The 14599-nt window shown below is 41.5% G+C and overlaps 2 protein-coding genes across 4 annotated transcripts in view; both read left to right on the forward strand.

The window, feature by feature from the left end:
* Positions 1-1892, forward strand: part of PSME4 (proteasome activator subunit 4) — a 109408-nt gene extending 107516 nt beyond the window's left edge. For both annotated transcript variants that reach the window (XR_009009880.1, XM_007190021.2), the window contains one exon: positions 373-1892. The gene's annotated coding sequence lies outside the window, so the exon portion shown is untranslated. The remainder of the gene's footprint in view (positions 1-372) is intronic.
* Positions 1893-4821: 2929 nt separating this feature from the next.
* Positions 4822-13845, forward strand: GPR75 (G protein-coupled receptor 75). Of its 2 annotated transcripts, none has more exons than XM_007190025.3 (2): positions 4822-5248; positions 9553-13845. In XM_007190025.3, exon 2 carries the CDS (start codon positions 9649-9651, stop codon positions 11269-11271), a length of 1623 nt encoding a protein of 540 aa, XP_007190087.2. In that variant the 5' UTR covers positions 4822-5248; positions 9553-9648; the 3' UTR covers positions 11272-13845. The 2 variants fall into 2 exon arrangements, with proteins under 2 accessions (XP_007190087.2, XP_007190088.2); XM_007190026.3 differs by having other exon boundaries at positions 4822-4953.
* Positions 13846-14599: the final 754 nt, after the last annotated feature.

Consider the following 14599-nt stretch of genomic DNA (forward strand, 5'->3'; position numbering starts at 1 on the left):
GCCAGTGGAAGTAAGTTCCCAGAGAATTTTATCCTTTCTTCTCTGCTTTAGGTATTAAGCAGAGAATTGATGTGACTGCTTTTGGGCCTTTATACATGAGTGGTTTTATGGTTAGATAAAAGAAAAGAGATCTTACTCTTAATTGCCTCCTGAGTGGGTCCTGGCCATTTTGGGTTGTCGTAGGGATTCTAGGTTCTACAGTTGTGAAAACATTTCATCTGGATTCTTAAGTATTTATCATCCATTCTGTATTAAAGAGGGAGGACCCAGAAACCTTTCTACTGAGATAGGATGAATGAAGATTTCATTTACTGGGCTTTTAGAGTTGGATGTCCTGTTGTCTAACTGAAATTTTTTTCCTCCTTGATACAGATGAGTAGTCCTCACTTCGAGCTCTTTTCATCAAAAATTCCAGATCCTCAGGTACCATCTGTGGTGGCTTTCTGCAGGTTTTAAAACTCTGCCTCTGTTGAGCTCTCATCATTTTGGTGGTTTCTGTGTTTGGTCTCATTAGTCTGCGTTCCACAGGTTCTCAGCTGCCATTTGATTTCCTAACTTGTCCAGAAGTATTTCCGGAATATTAATCACTTTTTCTTTGAGGCATCAGACAAAGCCATAATGTCTCAGGCTAGAAATAATTACCCAATATGATCATGGCATCCAAGACCAGACAGAGTCTTAGGAACTCATTACGAAACAGTTTACTTGGAATAGAGAAGGCCCATCTGTAATACAGATCCTGTCATTTCATTCATCTCAAATTATTTTGAATTCTTTCCAAATGGCTGTTGGGTTTAGATGGTAGTAGGCCTGTGGGCCACAAATCTGAAGCCTGGAGAGCCATGAAATGGGAAGGAAAAGAGGGCAAGTCTTGAACCCAGCCAAGGACCTGATGGATTGCTCGACCAAGACACAGAAGTGAAGTCTGTGTCCACGTGTTTCCCACAGACTGGAGTTTTTGGTGCTGAATAGAAGAGCAGTTGCTGAAAAACTAGGGGTTTGGTGAATAAATTTTTGATTGATATGTATGTATACAATGTGTGATTTTGCAAATAAACAGCAACAACAATAAAAACCCTGACTGGTTGATTTTTACCTGTATTCTTTGCAAATATTGTTTGACCCTCTTTGAAAACTGTTACACTTGACTAATAGAAGTCTGCTGTGTTTGTGGAAATTCTGTAATTTTTTTTCTCTTTTTAATTTTTTTTTCCTTTTCCTTTATTTTTTTTTTTTTTGCCTGCAGAATCGTTGAGACTAATAAGTCTTAATATTTATTTGACTTGTTTAATAAATGTTACATAGATGTAAAAGACTGTATAAACTGTAGAGATAGCATTGGCAAGACTTTGTACAGATGCAACCTCTTACACAACACCATTGTGTAATTTGTAAAGATGCACATATAGCTCTTTATTATAGTGATTTTTTTGGCTTTTGTACCAATTGAATGCCATTTTTTGTGTGTTTTTAAATTATTTTCTTTATCTTTTCATGTTACAAAAGCTGAGGTGTGGGTTTTTTGAGTTTATTTATCGTTAGAATGTCTGAACTTTTATGTAACTTTTTGTGCGCATCTCTAAATGCGAACACCACATGTTTGCCTATGACCAGTTTATAGAAGGCAAGGTATCTTCTAGGTTCAAGTAATTCACAAGTTGGTGAATGTCATCTTGCAGCCCGCCCTGTACAGTCTTCCTTAAAGGAACACTACGGTATATTTTTTAGTATCTACTTGCTGAATGACTCGATACAGACCTAAGCACAGCAGAGGTCCTGGTACAGTATTTAAGTGTCAGCATACACAGGCGTAATCCCTGTATAGTGTAGTGCCAAACTGATTATTTCAATTGTGTAACTAGTTTAAAACCCAATAAATGGATTGTTTTTAACACCTGGCTTTTGTCTTCATTACAAGGAGAAGACAGTTCTGTAGCCAGTGACCCTCATGGATTCCTTTTGCATTCATAGATCTGGATCCGTAAATTCATGCCCTCTGACCAGAGTGAATTATCTAGATCAGACCTGTCCAGCACAATAGGTCATAGCCATGTGTGACTATTTACATTTAAATTAAATAAAAAATTCCTCAGTCTCAATAGCCACATTTCAAGTAAATGCTCATTAGCCACTTTTGGCTAGTGGTTACCCTGTTAAATAGGCAGGTGAATGTTTTCATCATCACAGAAAGTTCTCTTGGACAACACTGGTCTAGATGATTGATTCTCAAATTGATGGGCCTAGAATGTGAATTTTAGTTCATGCTCCCAGCTCATGATATTGATGCCTGGTCCTGAAACCACAGTTTGAGCAGTGAGGTTTTATGTTGTATTGACCACTTCAATTTTTCCTAGCCAAGCTGTATGAAAATACAATGCCATAGGTGAGGTTCCTAAAGTGGGGAATTTAAAAAATATAAGATACTGGGCACCCACTGTGTTTCTCAGTCAGAATTTCTGTGGTTGGGACTCAGGCATCAACATCTTTTAAAAGCTTTAAAAGTCTTTTTAAAGCTCCATAAATGCTTCAGTTATGCAGCCAGGATTGAGAACCACTGGTGATGACTCCTAAGGCCCACTCTAGGCCTAAAAGCAGGGCACCTTAATCACATGTCCAATGTGATTCTGATACCAGGCTTAGGAGTTGCTTATTACTTTGATACCCTACCTGGTTATATTGTGAATTATTTAATTCCTAAATTTTCTATCGGTGGCCTCAAGAATGAAAAGGAGGAGGGAGAGAAAAGGGATGGATGGCCGCCATTGTCTAAATTCTTAAATGGATGTTGCATTCAAAAGAATGGAGAAGATAGCAGGAACAGTGTTAAGGGAAGGCAGGTATTAAGGGTTTGGGGGGTGGTGTGTGTAGGCAGACCAGTGTTTAGATGTCACTGCTGATTGGGCCTGGAAGACTGAGTTAAGGCAGGTTTCGGGTGGGGATGGGCAGTGGGTGAGTGGTAGGAAGTAAGGGGAGGAGAAAGCTTGTATCTTTAATGTTGTATGAGCCAATAAATAATTTTTAGTTTCTGAATGAATCCTTTAAAAAAGAAAGAATTTGCAAATTGTGTTTCAAAATTTGGGAGGAAAATTTACCTACCTATTTTCTTAATGTTAATGATTAGTAATGTGGCCAGAGAGAACCAGTGAGGAATTTTGTCTTACTGGAAAAATAACTTTCTACAGACTTTGTACTTATTTTTGCAGCCAAGGGCCATTTGTCTCGTTACTGTCACTCTTTTGAGTATTCCCTCATTGTTGAACATCAAGGTTTTCAGTTTTCTCTACTACAGATCACACTGCAGCGAACATTTTCATCCCTTCATACTTAAAACTTGTTTCTTTTATTCAGGTATTTCCTTAGGATAAATTCCAAGGAGTGAGATTTTTAGGACATGAATCTAAACATTTTAATGGCTCTGATGTTCTTTCCTCAAAGTGCATGTGTCAATTTGCATTGTCAATGATAGTGTGTATTAGAATGCTGGTTTCCCTGCCAATTGATAGCCTATTCATATCTTAACATACTTAAGTCAGCCCTGCTTGTTTATTTGTAGATTTCCACTTTGTGACTACTAAACCAGTGTTCTTTCCAATTTGACACACTGCTGGTACGTTTTGTAGACATGATCATAGTAGCTTTCGTCTTGTTGATTGTGCTTACTAGTTCTGGAACTTTGATGGTTCCAGATTTCCTCTTCTAGCTCTCTAGAATCCTTTACAACTTGTGAATTTTTTTTTTGTTTTTTTGAAGTTATTTCTAAATTCTGATAGCATAGTCAACCGCTGGACTGGGTATCTACCTCATAAATTATCCAGCCCTCTTGACTTTCTCTTGATGAAAACAGAGTGGTGTGGGTGGCTGATAAAAATATATCCGTAAATCCAATTATTTGGTACTTGTTGGCGCCGAACTGTTCTGTTTTAGAAGATAAACTATGGGCCAAAATAGGTGTTTCAATAGCAGTGTCCTAAGTACTTCACTTGAATGGAACTTTCTGGTTTTCTGGCACTCGGTGAAGGAAAGAACATTAAAATAGCACTCTGTGTTTCCAAGTGGTACCCTCTGAGAAGGTCAGAAAAGTAGTAAGAGCCTAGTTACCCAGGTTGGGACACTGAAGTAGTAAAGAGTTTAACTGGCTTTCTTTTGTCCCCAGAGTAACAAACATACTTGGGAATGCTACTTGATAACTCTTGAGACTAAAACCCACTTTTATGAGTTCATTATTTTGGACATACTGTGCACTTTAGAATGAGAGGCTGGTAAATTTTTTGGTTTGTGTCGTTGCTTACTAAAATTAGCTGCATACATTGCACCATTGCTTTTCAAGATGATTTACATTGAACACAGCATTGAGTAACGTCGATGATTTCTTGGCTTGGTTATTTCATTTGCATGGGTAGTTTCTTTGCTCTTTGCATTTGTTTCCTAGTAGTTATGCCCTTTGCTGAGTTCCCTCAATAAATTCATTAATACTTTCAGAGAGCTGAGAGGAGAAAAAAATACGTTATAGTTGGTTTGATTTAAAGTCTGTTGCAATGACTTGATTTACAGATTCTGTGTCTCAAAAGTACCAAACTGGACGACAACGCCAGTTTAATCTAGGAGAAAAAGTATTAGCTACAGCGTAGAGAGGAGCTAGGAAGGCGGACTCGGAAGCTCCAGGAATGGGGAGAGGTGGGCGGCATGCTGACCAGAAGCCTGGGAAGCCCCCAGATCCCGCCAAGATCGACGTGAAGCCTGGCCACGCCTCGCTGTCCACGGTCTCCACCCTCTAAGGGCCAAGGCCCCCACGGGTCGCGCTGTGTCCGTCGGTGCCCCCACCTTTGCCCTCCTCTCCACCCAGTCCGCTCCCCCTCTTCCTCGGTGCGTCAGCTCGTAACAGCCTCGGGGAGCCGCCACTACCCGAGCGGCAAAACGGCGCGCCTGAGACCTCGCGCGGCGCGGAGGACGGAGGTTGGAGCGGCGGCAGCGGTCGGGCCCCGGGGCAACGGGAGGCCCGCGAGTCGTCGAGGGCGCGGGGGCAGGCGGGGCGCCGAGCCGGAGTGTCCGGCCTGGGGGTGGGAGGCGGCGCCCTCGGCGTCTCCGTGCCTGCGCCTCCGCGCCCCGGCTTGCCGCGGCTCCCGGGATGCGCGGCGGCGGCGGCGATGGCGATGATGCCTCCAGCCCTGCATCCTCCCGGGCGGCGGGCGGAGCTGGGGTCCGGGCTGCGATATGGAGGAGGAGTGGCGGCGCTGCGGCCACCGGGCAGGTGAGAGGCCACGGGCCCCTGGAGGAGGACGACCCCGCGGGGACCGGGAGGGCCGGGCCCCGAGAAGCCGCCGGGTGAACGAGGAGGCGGCCGCACAGGTCCAGGCCCGGCCGCCGTGCACCTGCGCTCCTGGCGCGGCCTGCGGGGAAGCCATCTCGCGCCTGCCCTGCCGGTTCCCCGGCTCCGCGGGGCCCGTGGAACCCCTCCTCCACCGCCCATGCCCTGCCCGAGCCCTCCTCACCTCACCAACCCTCTGCTGCATCTTTTACAAGCTTCGCTGGACCGACCTAGGCCCTCCTTACCATAACCTTCCCCGCCAGGGGAGCCCCTACCCATCTCAAGTCCCTGGTCTGGGTCGCCATGCCCTCCCAGAAGTCTCCCACTCCATCCTCACACTGGGGGTGCCCCACAGCCTCCCCGCTCCCTCACCCACTGACACACCCGACCCTATCAGCTGCTCTGGGCTTCAAACGGTAGTTCCACTGGGGAGAGAGAGCATGGCCTCTGAAATCAGATAAATCTGGCTTGAATTTTAGTGACCTTGGACAAGTCATCTAACTTCCCTGCCGTTTTCCTGATCAATACAAATACAGTGGGAATAATAAGAATAGTACAGAACCTTGTTTTCTTGTGACGGTTGGTTAGACTGAAAATGCCTGCCCTCGAGGAACTGAGGATATAATGAGAAAACAAGAGTTGGAAGAATCCAGGTCATGAGTTGACTTGTAAAAGCTCATGTAAAATGTTTTAATATGTACTAAAATATTAAGACAGCACACTAGATTATCAGAAGCTCTTCACACACATCCTAATGAGAAATCATTGCTGTACAATAAGTTTTCACTTACTATTTCTTGCTTACTAGTTACTTTAGGCTCTCTCCTTCTTAGTTGTAATAAGATGCATATGATATGAATTCATTCCTTCTTATTGTGCTTAATATGTTTTCTTCTTAAGACTGGTGTTCCAACTTAAAATTTCTCTGATTTTATTACTTTAATTACATCTTATTCCAGAACTTGTTTATAGTCCCAGAGATAAAGAGTAACTTGTATGCTTGCATTGAAAAGAATGTTGGTAACCTTTATTTAATATTTAGGAGTAGCGAATAGGTGTTCATTTACCACCCCCCTCCCCCAAATAACTGAGTTTTATAGTTCTGCTATCATAGCTTTTCCCCAAATTGTCATCTCAGCTTCCTCTTTCTTAAAGTCTCAGAAGTTAGTCCTAAGACCTGGGTTTACTTTCCCTCCATTTCCTTACTGCTTCTAAAGTTTCTCTGCCAAAACCTTTACTTCTGTTCTTCTGCTTTTTCTCCCTTTTCTCTTCCCAACCTCTGATTCCTTCCTTTTTTTTCTAATTATCCAAAATCAGAATGATTTATAGTTACTTTATACCAGAACCATAATTTTTCAACCTTGCCAAAAAGGTACATGGAAGTATGTGTGTGTGTGTGTGTGTGTGTGTGTGTGTGTGTGTGTGTGTGTGTGTATGTCTGTATTCAAATTTTGGGCTCCAGGAACTTTGAGTTGGGAAGGGATTGCAATACCTACTTTGTAGGATTATAATGAGAATGAAATAAAGTTTGATAACCTATGTAAAGCTTCTAGTAGAAGTGCCTGGCATATAATAACCACCCAGTAAATTATAGCTGCTGTAACTGTCTTCTGACCTAGGACTCCCTGCCTTGATTGCTTTGCTATTCTGTTTAGCTTGGTGGTGGAGTGCTGCCTTTAGAGAGTAACTGCTTAGGTTCAAATCCATGCTGTACCCCTTCAAGATAGGTGCTCTCTCTCTGACTCAGTTTCCTCGTCTGTAAAACAGAGATAAGTTATACTATCTCAGGGTTGTTTTGACGATTCAATATATTAATAGTGTGGAGCACTGAGAACAGTGCCTGACACATCACAAGCACTTAGTAAAGTGAACATACTAATGATAAGACTGATCATTATATTCCTGACCCAGAATTCTACTTTATTTTTTAATGTATTGAAAAAATTTAAGTTTATTGAAGCAATTGTAATTGGAGAGAAAGTGGAAGTTGCCCCTCAACTCCTCCAAATCCTTTTTTTTCCTTCTGCCTCTTATCCTTGACTAATGTTGGTGTCTCATCATTCTATTTTCCCCTTTCCAAATTTCTCCCAGCCTGGGGTCTTCATAACTTCCATCATCCGCTTCTTTTTTATTACCCACTTACTCGATATTTTTCTTAGCATCCTAATTCCAGACTCTTCATCATTCTAATTTCCCCAAGCCAAATTTCCGCTTCTGTCTTCGGGGTCAGGGGAATTTGCTATAAACAGTAGTATCACCTTTCTGCTCTTCTTGCTTCCACAAATTGGATTTTCTCTTCTACTTCTTTTTTCATCAGTTAACCCCAATCCTCCAATTAACAATTAAAAAATTAACAGTAAAAGGTGTTTTATTTTTCCCACTACACAGGTATCAAAAAGGGTTCAGAAATAGGCACAGTCTTTAAGTGAAAATAATAAGCTATCCATTATTATTATTTTTTAATTCTAATCATCAAGAAACAAAAGGTCAAGATTAATTTTTCTATCTCTTTTATATAAGGAAAGTACAGAAAAGTTGGTCCTACTTCCCAATGGAGAAATTCATTATATTGTTATGATCTGCACTTTTGACCATTGAGAATGTAGAAGAGGTTATCTTCTTCCTTCACGAAGGACACTAGTTAGTTTTATGGATCTCCCCAGGACTGAAATTTGTCTGATACTCACTGGCACAGCTGTACCTATTATTGAATACTGGGCGACTTCTGTATTGGGTGGTCCATAGCTCCTGCTTGGAGGCCCCAGTAATCCCTCACTAACCAGGCCCCTTCCTCTGTACCCCATGATTCAGCAACTAAAGGGTTAACCCTAGGACAGCTGGAGGCCTCTGGGACTCAGCTTGAGCTGGTGGTTAAATATTCTGAACATCACCCCTGGACCTCCCCAATACCACTGGTTATTCCTAAAATACTGGATTAAAGCAAATTATTTTTGGTTGCCAAGAGCATTGCACCAGTCTCCAAGGAACAACTTAAGCTGTACCACTGGAAGCATCTTTGGGAGCGGGGTGGGCACCAGGCCACACAGGGCTTTGGGATTTGGGACAACAGAACATTGTGTGAATGTATTTTAAATCTCATTGCAAAATGGAAAAAAAGTTAAGAAAGTAAAGGACCAAGAAGAAAAAGAAGTTGTTCTTTAAAAGTAGAGGCTGTGTCTTATTCATCTTTGTACCCACAGTACCTAGCGTAAAGCTGGCGGAGAGTATGCACACGGTAGATACAAACTGGGTGAATGCATGCATGAATGGGTGCATGCCTTCTGCTTCTTCATGAGGATATTCCTGCTGGGATAATGATAACTCACATTTATATAGAGTTTGCAAAGTGGTGCTTTGCACCTTGTAAATCTCAAATATAATTCTGACACGCTTCATTACTTCCATTTTTTCCCTCTCAAATATAGTCCTACACAAAGTTCTTTCCCAAAGGAGAGTGTGGAGTTGGCCAAGAAATCACAAATAGGGAGAAGAAAATATAAATAATGTAAAATAAAGGGTTCTTCCTAGGAAAAGAAGTCATATTTGTTAGTGATGTGTGGGAGTTATGTAAAAGGCCACAGTATATACTTCAAAAGTAGCCTCTTGCTTATACGTCAAGCACAGCACGTGCTGTTTCTTGCCTCAGTCCTTCTGCTGCAAAGACCTACTCCCCTTCTCCCAGCCTGTCTGTCCCCCACTCCCTGCCCCTCACCTTTCACCCAACTAGCTCCTCCTTATCGAGAGCTGCTTCAGCCTCCACCCCGGGCTGGATTCTGTCCCCCTTCTTTTCCTTCCATAGTGTGCTGCCATCAGCTGATTTGCCACATTTGGCTGTAATTACATAGGTTGATCTCCTCCAACTAGATTGTGATCTCTTTCGTGGAGAGGTCATGTTCTCGTGTCTTCAGTGTCTGGCACTGCAGAGTTTCCAAAGGTAACATCTGCACGCCCATCCTTCAATCACAATCTCAAGGGGTGAGGCCCAGGAATCTGTTTTTTGTTTAACCCACTCTCCAGATGATGCTTAAACTAGTTTGAAAACCACTGTGTCATAAAACCTGAAATCAGCTGGATGAATGTATTTTGAGGTCTTTGTGTCTTTCCTGTGTGGGGCTTTGCAAGGAGAAATGCTTTCTAGGCACTGGGTCAGAGCTGAAAAAGTCTAGTGCTTTTGTAAAAGATCATGAGGTCACTCTTCTTTCTCCGTTAATTCCTTTCTGTTTCTGGGTATGCATTTTTGTGCGCAGGCTTTTCTGCCTTGGGCCTCTTTTGTCAAATGTCGCTCATCTGTGAGTTGAGGCCCTGACTCCCTTCACACAGAAGGAAGTCGTCTCTCTCTGAAGATGAACTCAACGGACCTCCCTCAGGATGCCCCCAACACTACCCTGCTACGTGTGCCTCACTCCCAGGGAGGAAACAGCACTGCTCTCCAGGAAGACCTCCAGGACCTCATCCACACGGCCACCTTGGCGAGCTGTACCTTTCTGCTCGCAATCATCTTCTGCCTGGGCTCTTACGGCAACTTCATTGTCTTCTTGTCCTTCTTTGATCCGGCCTTCAGGAAATTCAGAACCAACTTTGATTTCATGGTCCTGAACCTGTCCTTCTGTGACCTCTTCATCTGTGGCGTGACGGCCCCCATGTTCACCTTTGTGTTGTTCTTCAGTTCAGCCAGCGGCATACCGGATGCTTTCTGCTTCACCTTCCACCTCACCAGCTCCGGCTTCATCATCATGTCCCTCAAGACAGTGGCGGTGATTGCCCTGCACCGGCTCCGCATGGTGTTGGGGAAGCAGCCGAACCGCACGGCCTCCTTTCTCTGCACCTTGCTCCTCACTCTGCTCCTCTGGGCCACCAGTTTCACCCTCGCCACCTTGGCCACCCTGAAAACCAGCAACTCCCACCTCTGCCTTCCCATGTCCAGTCTGATTGCCAGAGAAGGGAAAGCCATCCTGTCTCTCTATGTGGTCGACTTCACCTTTTGTGTTGCTGTGGTCTCTGTTTCTTACATCATGATTGCTCAGACCCTGCGGAAAAATGCTCAGGTCAGAAAGTGCCCCCCTGTGATCACAGTTGATGCTTCCAGACCACAGCCTTTCATGGGGGCCCCTGTGAAGGGAGGTGGAGATCCCATCCAGTGTACCATGCCAGCTCTGTACAGGAACCAGAATTACAACAAACTGCAGCACGTTCAGACCCACGGATACACCAAGAGTCCCAACCAGCTGCCAACCCCTGCGGCCAGCCGGCTCCAGCTGGTGTCTGCTGTCAATCTCTCCACGGCTAAGGATTCCAAGGCGGTGGTCACCTGTGTGATCATTGTGCTGTCGGTCCTGGTGTGCTGCCTTCCACTGGGAATCTCCTTGGTGCAGGTGGTTCTGTCCAGCAGTGGGAGCTTCATCCTTTACCAGTTCGAACTGTTTGGTTTTACGCTTGTATTTTTCAAGTCAGGATTAAACCCTTTTATATATTCTCGGAACAGTGCAGGGCTGAGAAGGAAAGTGCTGTGGTGTCTGCAGTACATAGGCCTGGGTTTTTTCTGCTGCAAACAGAAGACTCGACTTCGAGCCATGGGAAAGGGAAACCTCGAAGTCAACAGAAACAAATCCTCCCATCATGAAACAAACTCTGCCTACATGTTGTCTCCAAAGCCCCAGAAGAAATTTGTGGACCAGGCCTGTGGCCCAAGTCATTCGAAGGAAAGTGTGGTCAGTCCCAAGATGTCTGCTGGACATCAACACTATGGTCAGAGCAGCTCAACCCCCATCAACACTCGGATTGAGCCGTACTACAGTATCTATAACAGCAGCCCGTCCCAGGAAGAGAGCATCCCACATAACTTACAGCCAGTAAATTCTTTTGGATTTGCCAATTCATATATTGCCATGCATTATCACACCACTAATGATTTAATGCAAGAGTACGATAGCACTTCAGCCAAGCAGATTCCAGTCCCCTCTGTTTAGAGTCATGGAGGCTAGAGAATCTTATATGTTTTTGTTTCTGATACTAGTTGATTTTTTAAAATTCTGTGAGACCAGAGGTACATCAAAACTTAAAGACCTAGACAGTTGACACTAATGACTTCCTTTTGTCTGAAGTATTAGCATCTATTGGTTTGCTTTGCAGTTTCTTGACATTTTAAGAGTTGATGTAAAAGTTTATTATTTTACACCTGACCTGTGCTCCAATCTTTGGTACTAAACTTTTAAATAGACGCCAGGGAATGATCATGCTACTGTATTAAAAGTAGGGAATGAACTGATTATGGTCATTTGAGTCAATGTTATGGTTCTTTGAAGTAAGTATGAGCTGGAATTTTTAAAGAATGTGAAGGTGTCATCTTTACTGTGGCATTATTTTTATTAACTGAATTATAAATTTTGACTCTTTGAAGTGTTGAATTGGGATCAATATACTTTTTTTGGTTGCAGGCTTACTGGAATAAATAATACATTGTTAAAGCAGAAACTCAGAAATGTATTATCTATATCTATTTTTACCAACAATACACAAGCATTAGTTACTTTCTTTTCATAAGACAGCCAACTAAGAATAGGGTATTAAGATTATTACCATTTCTAATTATAGACATTATTATTTTGTGTCAGCTGAGTAGCTATATAGTTCTTTTAAAAAGAAGTCTGTTTTTTCTTGCTAAAAATGAATTATTCTATTTCAGAATGATCTTACCCAGGAAACCTAGTGAGGAGGACTGCATATAGTAGAGGGGTGCTCTTCCTGGGGTAGTAGGCACTAACTGTGGTCATCTCATCAGGGTGCTGTTATGTGGGAAGCAGGCTAGACTGTTGTATGTAGACTCTTATATGTACAAGAAGACATAAGGATGAGATGGGGGTGTTTCGATTTATGCTTTCCTTCTGTGTGAGAATGATTTGTTAACAACCTGATGAAGACTATCTAAGTAACTATTTAGAAAATTTTTTTGGTCTTTGTTTATGTATTACCATGGTAGAAAAATTCTTAAGATGATCTGTTTTCAAACTAATTGTGTTATTTCTCTCCCATGAATCTTAAACTGGAAATGGGCAATAAGGCAAAATAGACTAAGTATTTCTACACTTAAGCTAATTTTGTTATATACTCTGTGATTCCTAGTGTAACAACTGTAAACTTATATTTTTATGTAAAAATGTTTTCATTATACAGTTGGCATTTGAACTCAATACAATTTTGGAACTATAACTTCTAAACAAGGTGAGCATCAAGATACAAAACCCATCTTTATAAATTGTTATATTCAGGAACTGTTATTGCAGATTGGAAGGTACTTTGTCCCTTGGATGAAAGGTGTTCAGTTTATAGCATCCTCTCCCATGCTGTTCCCAAATACAGAGGTCATGAGACACATGGAGAAGTCAGCTGGTACTCAGCTATAACTCTGCTCAGTCTCATCTAATAACTCTTACCTTCCAGGATCAACCAGTCATTTCTATTTCCGAGGCTTAAGTATGAGATATGGATTTTATTTTGCTGTTAAATTCACCTTTTAGGACTCTCTCCCTTCTTTCCTTCTCTCTCTTTTGTCCTTTTATTTTTGCTATTAAATTTTATAACAGAAGAGAAAATATACACTCTTCTTTTTTTCCTTTGGTAATTGAATGCTATTTTTGGAAGTCACTATGACCTATTTCAACTGTGCTTTTATATTTTTAATACAACACTATTTTCATTTATTAATAACTCCATGAGGTAGGTTCATATATTACCTCTTTTTAACAAAGAATTAAGAAATATAATATCCTCTCCCAAGATCATTTGAAGAATTGTGGCAAATTAGGAATGAAACTTTTGTCTAAATTCAGAACCTGGTATTTAAGTCAATAAGCCAAACAGCTTTATAAGTAATAACATTGTAATCAAGAAGCTATTTCATACTTTTTAAGGTATGAATCTCTTTTTTGGCCAGGCATTTCAAATGTGACTCAATAAAAGATTTTTTAAAAAGTAATTTCTACTTGTAAAACTAAAAATGACAGGTTTCCTTTGTGACCTCTGAGTCTGAGATGATTTGCCCCATCTTTGGGAGGTAAAAATTATAGCATAAAGAAAATAAGCACGTGCATATGAGGTGTTCAGTCTCTTTATGCTCATCAAGAAATTACTAATTTAACTTGCATGAAATACATAGCAGGCTAGATTCTTAGCCTTCCTGTATATTTATATCTCTGTATCTATGTCTATATGTAGATATATAGAGATACAGATACAGAGATAGATATATGTAACTTGTCTCTTCATAAGTTATATATGTCTATCTATATCTATGTCTATATGGAGGTAAAGATATAAATAGACATATATAACTTTTCCATAAGGGCTAAAATGAGAACTTTTATAAAAGTAATGAGAATTCAGTTGAATATGAGTAATTAGCAGGGTATATTAATTATTTCTCTTGATGCTTTACTGTGATGCAAATTGTTCTGATGTTAACCATTAGGTCAGATTTGTATTTCTGATGCTTTTAATGTTCTTTTAAACTAATGTTTGGAAAATAAAAATAATGAAAAACCTAACATTTCTGAACATCAGACTGCAATACTTTTACTTTCCTGTCAATCATTTAAAAACCATCGGAGAATAGCAGTGTTGAAACTCAGAGTTCTTTTCCTTAAAAGACAAAATAACTTGTTTGACCACATTGTGTAGCATGCATTTGTGCTCAGAATAATCAAGAATAATCAGTTCCAAAGGTTAATTATTTACTAAACTAAGTTTATCATCCAGCGGGAAAACTCCTGACTAAGCATTTCAAAAACTTCTTTAAAATGAAATGAATCTGGAAAAAGATACGGAATTCTGGATATTTCAGTTTATCAATCATGGTTTTAAGAATCAGAAAACATTAAGCAGAAAAGAACTGAATATCGGAAATCAGATGTCTTCTCAGTCACTAAAAGGTCAAGGCTCTATGATGACACGTCTGCAGGAAAGATTCCAGAATAAACACTTCCAGTCTGACTAGCCAGCAGAGCTGCTTTTTCCGCTACAGCCAGGAAGGGAGGGAGTGAGGAGGCCTCCTTGGACCTTGGACTTCAAGGACACCTGTTGAAGTAGACATCCAGAGAGATCAGGAAGCTGCCGCACTGCCACTACTTCTACAACTAACCCTCTTGACACCTCCAAAGCAAATGCTGAACATCAAAGCAGTGCCGCAGAAAAAAATTTGGCACCAGGCATTTAGTTGGCAGAACCCAATTTACATTTAAAACCCTAGTTTCTGTGAATCTGGAAAGTGTAGTTACACTAAAAAGGTAAACTAAAAGGAGG

This window comes from Balaenoptera acutorostrata, chromosome 12, assembly GCF_949987535.1.
Source record: "Balaenoptera acutorostrata chromosome 12, mBalAcu1.1, whole genome shotgun sequence".
In the NCBI taxonomy this organism is placed as follows: Eukaryota; Metazoa; Chordata; class Mammalia; order Artiodactyla; family Balaenopteridae; genus Balaenoptera; species Balaenoptera acutorostrata.